The sequence below is a fragment of the Canis lupus genome, chromosome 25 (genome assembly GCF_003254725.2).
Source record: "Canis lupus dingo isolate Sandy chromosome 25, ASM325472v2, whole genome shotgun sequence".
NCBI classification, from domain to species: Eukaryota; Metazoa; Chordata; class Mammalia; order Carnivora; family Canidae; genus Canis; species Canis lupus.
In genome coordinates, this window is record NC_064267.1 from 43,108,444 (window position 1) to 43,120,891 (window position 12,448).

General features: G+C 47.7%; 1 protein-coding gene across 1 annotated transcript in view; it reads left to right on the forward strand.

Annotated features, from left to right (window-relative positions):
- The first annotated feature begins 8,073 nt into the window (after positions 1 to 8,073).
- PSMD1 (proteasome 26S subunit, non-ATPase 1) overlaps positions 8,074 to 12,448 on the forward strand; it is a 93,150-nt gene continuing 88,775 nt past the window's right edge. The window contains exon 1 of the mRNA XM_025463407.3: positions 8,074 to 8,245. Within this exon, the coding sequence (XP_025319192.1) occupies positions 8,230 to 8,245 (16 nt within the window). The 5' untranslated portion in view covers positions 8,074 to 8,229. The remainder of the gene's footprint in view (positions 8,246 to 12,448) is intronic.

Here is a 12,448-nt window from a genome sequence, read left to right on the forward strand (position 1 = left end):
GGGCTGCACAACCCCCTTCTGACCTGGTTTTGTGTGTTAGTGGATCAAGGATTGGGACAGACCTTAGCTTGTGTAATCTTAGAGTTCAAAGGAAACCAGGTTCTAGGCAGGGTGGCTGACCAGGATCCTGCATGAATTCCTCAGATGCCTTCGGCCCCTGAGCCAGAGTCCTCTGGTTGTGTTGTACCTGGGGTTGCCTAATTGGGAGCAAAAACAGAGGCTACCCACTGGGCTATGCTGTGGTTCATGGTCCAAAGGGACCACGGTGTGGAATTGGTCAGGTCCAGAGTCGGCCCTGGGCACTAGGGTCGCTGTGGGTCCAGGGCTTTGGCAAGGGCAAGAGCCCTGTCTGGCTTCCTCCCTGAGCTCCCCAGCCAGCATTCCTGCTTCGGGTGCAGACCCAAGCCTGACTGGTGAAATTCAGAGACCCTCAGGTAGGAGTTCAGATGATCAGTCATAAGTCAGGCTTGTTCTGCTCTGCACATATTTGGAGCTTAGTCCTTGTGACCAAGCCCTCATTTTGAGTCCTGATTACCAGGTCTCTTGTCTGGCTGCCCTGTGTTTCTTCTTTCCTTCACTGGTTAATGAGGCCTTCTCAGATCATTACCTCAACTCCAGACTACCCTAACCACCTGCCATCCCACGTATACTGCCCACTCCAGGACCCCTGGCTACCAGAGCAGCCACTTCAAGCCCCTTGCTTCCTGGCAGGAGGGGGTCTCACTGTTAGCCTCTGCCCCTCAGTCTCATCTGGTTCTTTGGTTCTTCATGTGCCAGCACCAAAGAGCAGGGCCAGACCTGAATGGGGAGGTCAGAGGGAACAAGGCCTCTGGGTAGGTCTAGACCGGCCCTGTCTAAGAGAAATCTAACATCAGGCATATATATAGGTTTAAATTTTCTAGTAGCCACATTAGAAAAAAATAATAAAACCAATGAAATGTAATTATTTTATTTAGCCCAGTATGTCCAAAATAGATAATACTTCAACTTAAATATACAAAAATTTTTAATGTGGGCAGCTCGGGTGGCTCAGAGTTTTAGCGCCGCCTTCAGCCCAGGGTGGGATCCTGGAGACCCGTGATCGAGTCCCATGTCAGGCTCCCTGCATGGAGCCTGCTTCTCCCTCTGCCTGTGTCTCTGCCTCTCTCTCTCTCTCTCTCTGTCTCTCATGAATAAATAAATAAAATCTTTTAAAAAAAATTTTTAATGAGACATTTTGCATCTTTGAAATCCTGTGAGACTTTTACCATAACAGCCTAATTCAGACACTACATTTTTACCCAAAATACTTGATCTGTATTTAGATTCCATGAAATTCATAGTTGTTAAAACATTCATATCTCGAGTTGTTCCAAATATACTTGAAAAGCTTCCCATAGCTGAATTGGGGGCCAGTCTTTAAATTTCAATGAAATAAAAAAAATTTTTTTGGAAAGATTTTATTTATTTATTCCTGAGAGACACATAGAAAGAGGCAGAGACATGGAGGGAGAAAAAGGCTCCCTGCGGGGACCCCCATGCGGGACTCCATCCCAGGCCCCCAGGGTCACTACCTGAGCCAACGGCAGATGCCCAACCATTGAGCCACCCAGGTGCTCCGAATTTAAAAATCAGTTCCAGGGGTGCAATAGCCACACTTCGAGTGTTCAGTAGCACCTGTTGTTAGTGGGTACCAGACGTGAAAGAATGAGTCTAACAGTGGAAAAGTGGGGGAGACCTGTCTTGAGGGTTCCATGTGGCTCTTCCCAGGCCCCCAGCAAGGAAAGGGCAGTGGCTTCCAGCATCCGCTTGTCAGCTTTGCGGTTGCCCACCGCAGGAGCTGTCCTCCTGGACATGAACCCTAGAAAGAAGTGAGTCCAGCATCTCGGATGGCTTTGAGGGTCCTTTTGTGCCTCAGTCCACCCAGGGCGATTCTGGCCCCACCCAGGCGTTTCCCTCCCACCAAGTTCCCCTCCACCAGGCCCCCCGCCGCAGGCCCGCGTCACCTGCTGCCTTTGCGTTTCTGCAAATGAAAGCAAATGCTTTCACTCTAATAGCAGGTGTCCTGCTTGGTGTACGTGAAGCAGCCACCTGCCTCGGGGCCAGGCCCCGGGACGTAAGATCTGCGGTTTATGGAGCGCGGCTCTAAGCCAAACCCCGGTTAGAGCACCTCGCCTCACCTGCGCGTCCTCCACGCCCGGGCTCGGGCGACCGCACAGCGCCGCCTACTGGCAAAGCAGGGGCTTGATCCCGTGTTTCCCGGCTCCGACGCCGCCTGCCCTTATCAACTGATAACGCTGCAGCTCCAAAAGCAGTCAAGCCGGATTCTCGGCGGAAGCGAGCGGTCCTCAGACCCAGGATTCAAACGCCAGGAGGCCGGCCTTTGCGGGTGGGAGTGCGGGCGGGGGAGGGCGCTGCTCGGGCAGAGCTTAGCCCTCGCGGGCTGCCCGGCGGGGAAGGCGGAGAAGGCGGAGAAAGCTCGGCGGGGGTTTCCTCCGTCCACCCTGCCCGAGGCCCGGCCCGGCCAGTACCTGTGTGAGCCCACGCATGACCTTGCTTGGGCTTTGGGGGTTTTTGTGTCACTCCTAAATTTGGAGGGAGGGAGTTGTTGATGAACAGAGCACTGCGTAGGAATTGTTTTGGTGATTTTGGTATGTCCTCAGTCTTGGTGGGTTTTTTTTTTTTTAAGATTTTATTTATTCATGAGAGGCACAGAGAGAGAGAGGCAGAGACACAGGCAGAGGGAGAAGCAGGCTCCCCACGGGGACCCCGATGCAGGACTCGATCCCGGGACTCCGGGATCACGCCCTGAGCCAAAGGCAGTGCTCAACCACTGAGCCATCCAGGTGCTCCTCCATCTTCTTTGAAGCTACAAATATCTCATGATAAAATCTTGGAGAGGGCAAGGGTTTTAGAGATAGGCGCGAGTTCTGGCATTGCGACAAAAACTGACCCTGCATTCATCCAACAAACATTTATTGAGCACCTACTGTGTGCCTAACACTGTGCTAGTTACTATGGGGGATAATGAGATGAATAAGATGTGGCTCACGCCCTTGAGAAGTTCCTGGTCTAGCTGGGACATGGGCAGGGAGACTGGATAATAACTGTGTGGGGCTAACAGCTATAAGGCAACACGTAGTGGGGTGGTTAAGAAAGGCCTATCTGGAAGAGGAACTGCTTGTTAGCTGAGGAGGAGATGGAGAGGCAGACAAAGGGAAGAGCAAGTCCCAAGGTCAGAGATAAGGTTTATGCTGCATGGCCACTCTGGGAGCCACAGCAGTTCCAGGTGCCTGGAGCCTGGCATGCCAAGGCAGAGTGCTGGGACATAAAGATTGGGCATAAGCTGGGTTGGGTGAAAGTCTTGGAGGAGAGAGTCCTTGTCTTCCTTGGGTTTTTTTGTTTTTGTTTGTGTGTGTGTGTGTGTGTGTGTGTATGTGTGTGTGTGTGCTTAAATATTTATTTATTTATTCATGAGAGACACAGAGGCAGAGACACAGGCAGAGGGAGAAGCAGGCTCCATGCAGGGAGCCTGATACAGGACTCGATCCTAGGATTCCAGGATCATGCCCTGGGCCAAAGGCAGGCACTAAACCGCTGAGCCACCCAGGGATCCCCTCTCCCTTGGTTTTGATGGTGCCTCTGGCTGGCTGTGAAGGATGGACTGGAGAATCATGAGATGGTGAGCAGGAAGTCAAAGCTGTTTCAGCCAGGAAAGAAGAGGGGGAGCCGAGACTGCTGGAAAATGGAGCCGGGCTGATGCGGGAGACATCAGGTAGACCAGATCTAGTACAGACAGGGTGAGTGGGAATGAACTGTCAGGTGTGCTTCCCTGCCCCCTGCCCCAGGGCTCTGTGTCATAGCTGTTGGGTACCCTTCACCACACCCAGATCAAAGAAGGAGACATGTATGGAGCTTTGAGGTTGTCGAGTTAAGGAGTATCAAACAGGGACATATGGTAAGTGTGTGAGTCTGGTGCTCCAGAGAGAGGATGGGGCCACAAGGATATGTTTTAGGAGACACTACTTTGTCTGTAGCAATGGGAGGCATTGATCTCTCACAGGGAGAATTCGGAGTGAGACAAAGGCTTTGGACAGAAAATCAGAAGAATAAAGCATAGGAATAGAGCCCAGGGGACACCTGCGTGGCTCAGTGGTTGAGCATCTGCCTTAGACTCAGGTCTTTTTTTTTTTTAGACTCAGGTCTTGATCTTGGGGTCCTAGGATTGAGTCCCTGTCTCTGATGAATAAATAAATCTTAAAAAAAAAAAAGAATAGAGCCCAAGACAAGGGCTGAGAGTTTCAAGGAGCAGAGGCAATGGTGAGAGTTGAGTGTTGAAAAGATCACTGTAACTACAGAGTACAAAATTACACAGAGAGGAAGAGACCTCAGGCCCGAAACATCCATCCAAGTGGAAGAGCAGAATCCTCAAGAAGAGAGGAGCCCCCTCCCAGGGTTCCCATGGGGCTTTGTGGAAATTAAAAGCATAATCTCCAAGCCAGAGACATGATCGGCCTCTCATAGAGAAGGCCTTCTCTTTGAAGAGCAGATGTGGCAACTGGCTTTCTCTTGCTTTAAAACATTTTGAATTAATTGTCAACACTATTTGTTTGTTTGTTTGTTTGTTTGTTTAGGTGGGGAGGGGGAGAGGGAAAGGGAGAGAGAATTTTAAGCAGGCTCCATGCCCAGGACAGAGCCTGATGCAGGGCTTGGTCCCATGACCCTGAGATCATGACCTGAGCCAAAATCAAGAGTCGGACACAAGCAACTGAGCCACCCAACCCCCCCCCCCCACCTTTTTAAAATTGAGATCTAATTGATACATAACATTGTGTTGGTTTTAGGTGTATGACATGGTGACTTGGGTATATGTATATATTGGAAAATGATTACCACAGTAAGTTTAGTTAACATCCATCACTCATCATCACAATTTTTTTTCTTGTGATTAGAACTTTTTTTTTAAAGAATTTTATTTATTTATTCATTATAGACATAGAGAGAGAGAGAGAGAGAGGCAGAGACACAGGCAGAGGGAGAAGCAGGCTCCATGCAGGGAGCCCGATACGGGACTCGATCCTGGGACTCCAGGATTGTGCCCTGGGCCAAAGGCAGGTGCTAAACTGCTGAGCCACCCAGGGATCCCCCGTGATTAGAACTTTTAAGACTGGGGGCGCCTGGGTGAGTTAGTCAGTTAAGCATCCAACTCTTGATTTTGGCTCAGGTCATGGTCTTGGGTCATCAAATAAATCTTAAAAAAAAAAAGAACTTTTAAACTTTCTCGCTTGGCAACTTTCATGTATACAATACAATATTATTACCTGTAATCACATTACATCCCCAGGACCTTTTTTTTTTTTTAATTGGAGTATAGTTGAAACACAATTATACATTAGTATTAGATGAACAGAACTATTTATCTTACAACTGGAAGTTTATACCTTTTGACTACCTTCACCCATTTCACCCAAGTTACCACCATTTAAAATTCAGAAGATTTCACATGAAATTCTGATTTCTGGCTTTTCTAGAAAAACCATAAGCTTTCACAACATAGTCCTACTTTTTGTTGTTGTTGTTAGTGAGCTGGCGGTCGGGGAAGCAGAGGGAGAGAGTCTCAAGGGGGCTCCATGCTCAGAGTGGAGCCTGATGTAGGGTTTGACCTCATAACCCAGACATCATGACCTCAGCCAAAACCAAGAGTGAGATGCTTAACTGACTGGGCCATCCACGCGACCTAGTAGTCCTAGAAGTCTTGCACAGCAACGCTGCAGAAGAGGAGTAGCCACCACTCTTTCAGTGGGGCACTCATTCTTCATTTTTTTAAAAAGATTATTTATTTATTCATGAGAGGCAGAGAGACAGAGGCAGAGGTACAGGCAGAGGAAGAAGCAGACTCCATGCAGGGAGCCCGATGTGGGACTCGATCCCAGGTCTCCAGGATCATGCCGTGGACCGAAGGCAGCGCCAAACAGCTGAGCCACCCAGGCTGCCCTCATTTTTCATTTTGGCACAGTCACCACCACCCTCTCCTGCCTCCCTGACACTTAGTTGGCACTCACTATCCTGCTGATCTAGTATCTCTATACACACTGCCTGCTCCACTCATTTCCATCACCTGTTATCATGTGTGATTCCTCTAGAAGTTTCAGGCATGCAGGTGTCTTCCTATGAGGGACTGGCCAAAGTGCCTCTGTAAAGTCATACTCCCAGTATTTGTTTATTTTATGTACACACCTCCCAGGGCAGGGCCTTTCAATCTGAGCTATAGGTTCATCAGAAGTGTTTAAGAATTATATTTGATATATTTTAACAACCTTAGCTTTAGAATACTAATTTAAACACATTCACATGTACACTCCAATGTGTCATCAACCAAATTTTAATTCAACCGCAAAATACTGCTTGCGCCAGTAGGTTACATTGTTTTGACAAGGCCTCAGAAATAATCTTTTTTTTTCCTTTCAGAAATAATCTTCAGTAATTGCTATCCAATTGATGAGTAGCTTGATGTTGCAAGGCTAGTAGCTTAAAAATGCCACCATCTGTCTCTAATCTTTGTTAAGGCTTTCGCAGGACTATTAAACTAAATTGGCTTTTGAAGCTGGTGCATGACTGCAAATGGCCATCACACCTGCCATTTCAAATTAGACATAGGAAAAATCAAGAGGGGCGCCTGGGTGGCTCAGTTGGTGGGGTGTCTGCCTTCAGCTCAGATCAGGATCCTGGGGTCTTGGGGTTAAGTCCCATGTCAGGCTCCCCCCCTCTTGCTACCCTTTCCCCCACTGTGCTCACTCTCTCAAATAAATAAAATCTTGAAATAGAAAAAGAAAAGAAAAAAAACAAAAACCTGTTGCTCTGGGGGGAAAGAACTAGACTGGTGGAAGACAAGAATGGGAAGCTTTTCTTTTTCCTTTGGAACACTTTCACTGTGTATCTTTTCACACTTCTTTTTTTATTTATTTTTAAAGGGTTTTACTTATTTATTCACAAGACACTAGAGAGAGAGAGAGAGGCAGAAGCAGGCTTCATGCAGGGAGCTGGATGTGGGACTCCATCCTCAGTCCCCAGGATCACTCCTTGGGCTGAAGGCGGCGCTAAACCGCTGAGCCACCCAGGTGTCCCTGCCCCACACCTTTTTTTCTTTTTCTTCTTTTTTTTTTAATAAATTTATTTTTTTATTGGTGTTCAATTTGCCAACAAATAGAATAACACCCAGTGCTCATCCCATCAAGTGCCCCCCTCAGTGCCCACACCTCTTTCAAACAACATACAATACTAATTCAGTACTAACTATTCCAAATGTTAAAAAAAAATTCTAAAACAAACAAAAAATAAAAATAAATAAAAATAAATAAAAATAAATTCTTTCAATTTTATTATAAATCAGTGATTACTTAGCGATTCATTATGATAAAACATTTGAGGATTTCTTTTGAAAGTGTGTTCTGCTTTTTTAAAAACGTCGAAACTCATTTTTCTTTTCTTTTTTTTTGTAAAGATTTTATTTATGTATTCAAGAAGAAACAGAGAGAGGCAAAGAGGGAAGCAGGCTCCATGCAGGGAGCCCAAAGCGGGACTCGATCCCGGGTCTCCAGGGTCACGCCCTGGGCCAAAGGCGGCCCTAAGCCGCTGAACCACCCAGGGATCTCCCAAAACACACTTTTCTAACAAAATGCCCTTTGCATTGTTCCTACCCCCAAAAGTTTGGCTGGAGCTGGGAGAGGGAGGAGGATGAGGGCCGGGGAGGGCGGGGGCATAACTACGGAGAGTCCGCCCAAGCAGCAGGTGGCGCTGCGAGCACCGCGAGCCCCTGCCCGCAACACCCTTGCTCTGAGCAATGGCGGGTGATAATGGGGTCCTCTCTCTGGGGGTGGCTATTCTGAAGCCCGATCGCAGGTGCCCAGCAGTGTTCGCGCTGCAGCGGGAGCGCTGAACCTCGAGGAGGGTAAGAGAAAACATGACGCTCTCCGCGCACCCCGCGGCGAGGGCCGGGGCGGCGGCGGCGGCGGCGCGGAAAACCGCAGGCCGCGGCGGGGAGAGTTCGCGCCGAGCGGCAGGCGGAGCGGCGGGCAGCCCCGCGGCGGGCGGGGTCCTGGGAGAGACGCGAGCCGGCGGCCTGAGGAGGCGACTGACTGAGCAGCGCACCGGGGAGCGGGAGGCGCGGCGGAGCCCACGGGCCGGGAGCTGACAGACACACGGCGCGGCCGGGACGGCGAGCGAGCGGGCGGGCTCGTGCGGGACGCAGCCATGATCACTTCAGCTGGTGAGTGCGCCCGCCGCCGGCGCCCAAAGGGAGGAGCCGCCACGCCGGCTTTTAGCTGAGTCAGGGCCGGTGACTGGGCACCTCCCGGCGGAGCGCCGGCCTGCGCGGCCCCTCGCTGCCCGCCGCGCACCCCCGGGCCCGGGGGCTGCCTGTGTGGGCCGGCCTCCCCGAGGGCCCCGGCGGTCACCTCCGGCCGGGACAGGCCGCCCACCCGCAGCGCGTCCCACCCGCGGTCACACCCCCGCGCCCGCGCCCGCGCCCGAGGGGCTCCTGGGCCCTTTTCCGCCCCCGGGGGGTGGGGGGGCTCCCTCGATCCTGTCGCTTCCGAGTTTGGCGCCGGGGGATCGTGTGATCCCAGCGCTTCCCCGCAGGTGGGTGGGGGGGTGGGGGGGAGCGGCAGCCTCACTACTCTGTAGGCGCCCGGACCTAACCCCAGCTCCGTTCTCCTTGGGGTCCAGTCTGAAGCGCACTCGAGGCGGGGTGTTTCTCGGGGTGCTCCGCTAGTGTTCAGCTCGAGCGCCCAGACAGCCCCCCGGAGCCTGCTTGATACTGATAACCTGTCTGTGGATCGGAGACTAGGTACTCGGTAAAGACTTCTGCATTGAGGGAAGAATTCTTGGGCGTGCGGTGCAAGTTGCAACGCTTCACCGTTGCCTCTGTAGGCTCGGGTGATGGCCTTGAAATGCCAGGAGCTGTGAAGATAGGCCCCCACCCACCCACCACCCACCACCCACCACCCACCGCAGAGTCATTTGCATATAGCTGTCCACAGCCTTGGTGGTTTGATTTTTTTTTTCTTACCTGCTCTCTCTCTCTCTCTCTCTCTCTCTCTCACACACACACACACACACACACACACACACACATCCTTTCCTCGTCCTGTGTTATCTAGGTTTGTCCACAAGTGTTTTGCTGTAAACAGGCTAGCGGTCAAACTGACTTGTTAAGGAAGAGCTCAAACCCATATATCTGTGGAGGATTGCTTGACCCTAGAAACCTAGAAGTTACCTTCAGAGATTTCCGAGAGCTGTCACCTGTACCTGGAATTAGACTTTTGTCCCCAAGCGATGCAAATGAAGTGAATTTTAGCTCAAAGAGGACAGAGTTTTTCCAGTCATTGCTCCCGAAAGGTAACGTTTCTTGCCACTTGTAAATGTAGGCGTCCTTCTGTTTCACATCCATCCAATGCCACGGCTTCTTCTTATCCCAAGCCATCTTTTATCTTTTGTCTGGGTTACTGTGACAGCCTTAAGATTTTGTTTTTCCACCGTTATCTTCATATAGTCCGTTCTTCTTGCTGTATGTAGGCAGAGTAATTTTTTTTCAAACTTTAATCACAGGTCTTTTTTTTTTTTTTTTGCTTAAAATCTCTGGTCATTTCCATTGTGTTTAGAATAAAATCCAGACTTTTAACCAAAGACTTAAATGATTTGATTTCTGCTTTGTCTACTACTCTCTTTTTCACTCACTACATCCTACTGCTCTTTCTGTTCCTGAGTATGTCAGGTTCTATCTTAACCTCAGGACCCTAGCACCTTCTGTTCCCTCTATCTAGAGTCTTTTTCCTCAAGTTTTCCCTTAGCTTCTCAATCTTTAGTCTCAGTTTGAATGTTAGTCTTTCCTGATCATTTTGTTAAAATACGCTGCCTACCTCTCTTCCCCTCAGCTGTCCAACTCATAGTTCTGTGATTACTTTGTTTACTTACCTCATTTACTATCTGGTACAATTTTGGGCAGCAAAACTTGTTAATTCTTAGAGCACTGCCAAACAGATAGATGGCAGATGTTCAAAAGTGTATTTTTTTTAAAGATTTTATTTATTTATTCATGACAGACAAAGAGAGTAAGAGACTGAGGCAGAGGGAGAAGCAGGCTCCATGCAGGGAGCCTGTTGTGGTACTGGATCCCAGGACTCCAGGATCACACCCTGGGTTGAAGGCAGGCACTGAACCATTGAGCCATCCATGGATTCCCCCCAAAAGTGTATTTTGAATGAAGAAATCAGTCAGCTAATCAAATCTATAAATTAATCCCTAGAGTATTTTAAGTAGAGGCTGAAAAAGCACTTGATGGGAATATAATAGAATTTAAACCTATTCCAGGTGACTAGTAATGATCTTTGAGGTCCTACTCTGAGACTCCGTGGTGATACAGTATATTGGTGGTGAGGCGTATTTGTTACTATCATTTGTTACATTTAGTGGATCACTTACCAGCCTTTGCTCAGAACCTTTTGTCACCTTGTTTCCCCGTTCTTTCCGCTCACAGTGTCTTAGGATCTGTCCCAGGTGCTTAAAGACTAGCCTCATGGTTCTGGTATGGATTCATCAAGTTATTCATTCATTTTTTTCTCTAGTCACTAGCTAAGCAGTAAGAACAGTGGTGAATAAGAGATGAACACGTATTGTTAAATTTTTCAAAAGATTCAGCAGCAAAAGGGAGTGGAGAGATAGAGATAGGTGGTTACAGGAGAGAGGTATGAGATTGAGTGGTTTTTTTTTTAACATAATATAGGCACATAAAGGGAAATTATGCTAAAAAGCCTTAAAGCAGTAATCTCCCACTCCTCTTTTCTCTTCCTCATCCCTGGAGACAGCCATTGTCTTTTTAAGATTTTATTTATTCATGAGAGAGACGAGAGAGAGAGAGAGAGAGAGAGAGAGAGGCAGAGACATAGGCAGAGGGAGAAGCAGGCTCCCTGCAAGGAGCCCAATGCGGGACTTGATCCCAGGACTCCAGGATTACACCTTGGGCCAAAGGCAGATGCTAAACCACCGAGCCACCCAGGCATCCCAAAACATTCATTTTCAACTTTTAAGCTGTTTCTTCTGGAACGTACTTCCATATTTATAAATAACATCCAAATATTGCTATAACCTGATTGAAGAAGTTTAGGTAATATCTGCTACTTTTTATCATGGCAGAAGAGATTTTTCTAGCATCCTAAACTTTTCACATTCCTTGTGTATCTCCCTCTCCCCCCATCTGAAGAGAAGTTCTGTTTTGTTTTTAAGATGGGAAGTAATTGTGTAGGAGTGTAGAGTATTTGATTTAATTGTGTTCCATGAACAAAGGCTGCATTTCTAAGCCAGGACAACAAATTAGTCATAAGGACAACAAATTAGTCATAAATAATACAAAACAGGAGGGTGTAAGAGATTCATCACCTCTTTTGAAGCAGTTCAAACACACCACTGATTGATGATAGGCAATGAGTAGCATTTTTAGTATGTTTATGAAGTGTTCTGCTGTTCATGATCTGTTCCACAGTTTTTTTAAAAGATTTTATTTATTTATTTATTTATTTATTTATTTATTTATTTATTTATTTGAGACACACAGATAGAATGGCAGAGACACAGGCAGAGAGAGAAGCAGGCCCCATGCAGGGAGCCTGACGTGGGATTCGATCCCAGGACTCCAGGATCATGCCCTGGGTGGAAGACAGGGGCTAAACCGCTGAACTACCCAGGGATCCCAATCTGTTCCACATTTAAAGGATTCTTATCTATCAGCTATCCCACATCACTAGTTCATAATCCACCCCACTCCCCCATTACATTTTTAATTTGTCTTCTCTGTTCTTTCAGTTTAGCCTTTCTGTTCTGGACTTCTCATACCAAGCTAGAGTACCAAGAAGTTCTTTTTATCTGCTCTTATGCTTTTAGAATAGTAGTATGCCCTAGCCAGCACAATGGTTCGTTTTGTTGGCTAAGTGTTGTATCCTTTCCTGTATGGCTCTCTAAAGACTGCTGGAGCTACTTGGCAAACCTATACTTATCAATCAAAAATGGCTACATCTCCTAAGTAAACTTATCTTGACACTTTTTAATCAACTCATAGTTTCAGTTCAGTGTTCCAGAATGATTTTAAGATCTATATGGAAAACATCCGAGAGACAGTTTAGTTTTGTGTGTTTTGTTTCTTTGAGATCTAAGGACAGTAATTCCCCATATGTTTTCTAATAATCCCTTTGACATATGACTATATTTCAAGGTGTATTCTTTTGGAGAGGATAGTTTACTTTCCATTGTTAATGCTAACACCTCAAGGTCATGTGGAGAACGCTGTACTTGGGTCATTGGAAGTCAGAACAAGTAAGATTGCTCATCATTTAACATACCTTCTCGGTTACTTGTGATACAAAGGAGGTGCCTTAATAGAGGCATCTTGAAGTAATTGGTATATTTTACTCTGTTGAGT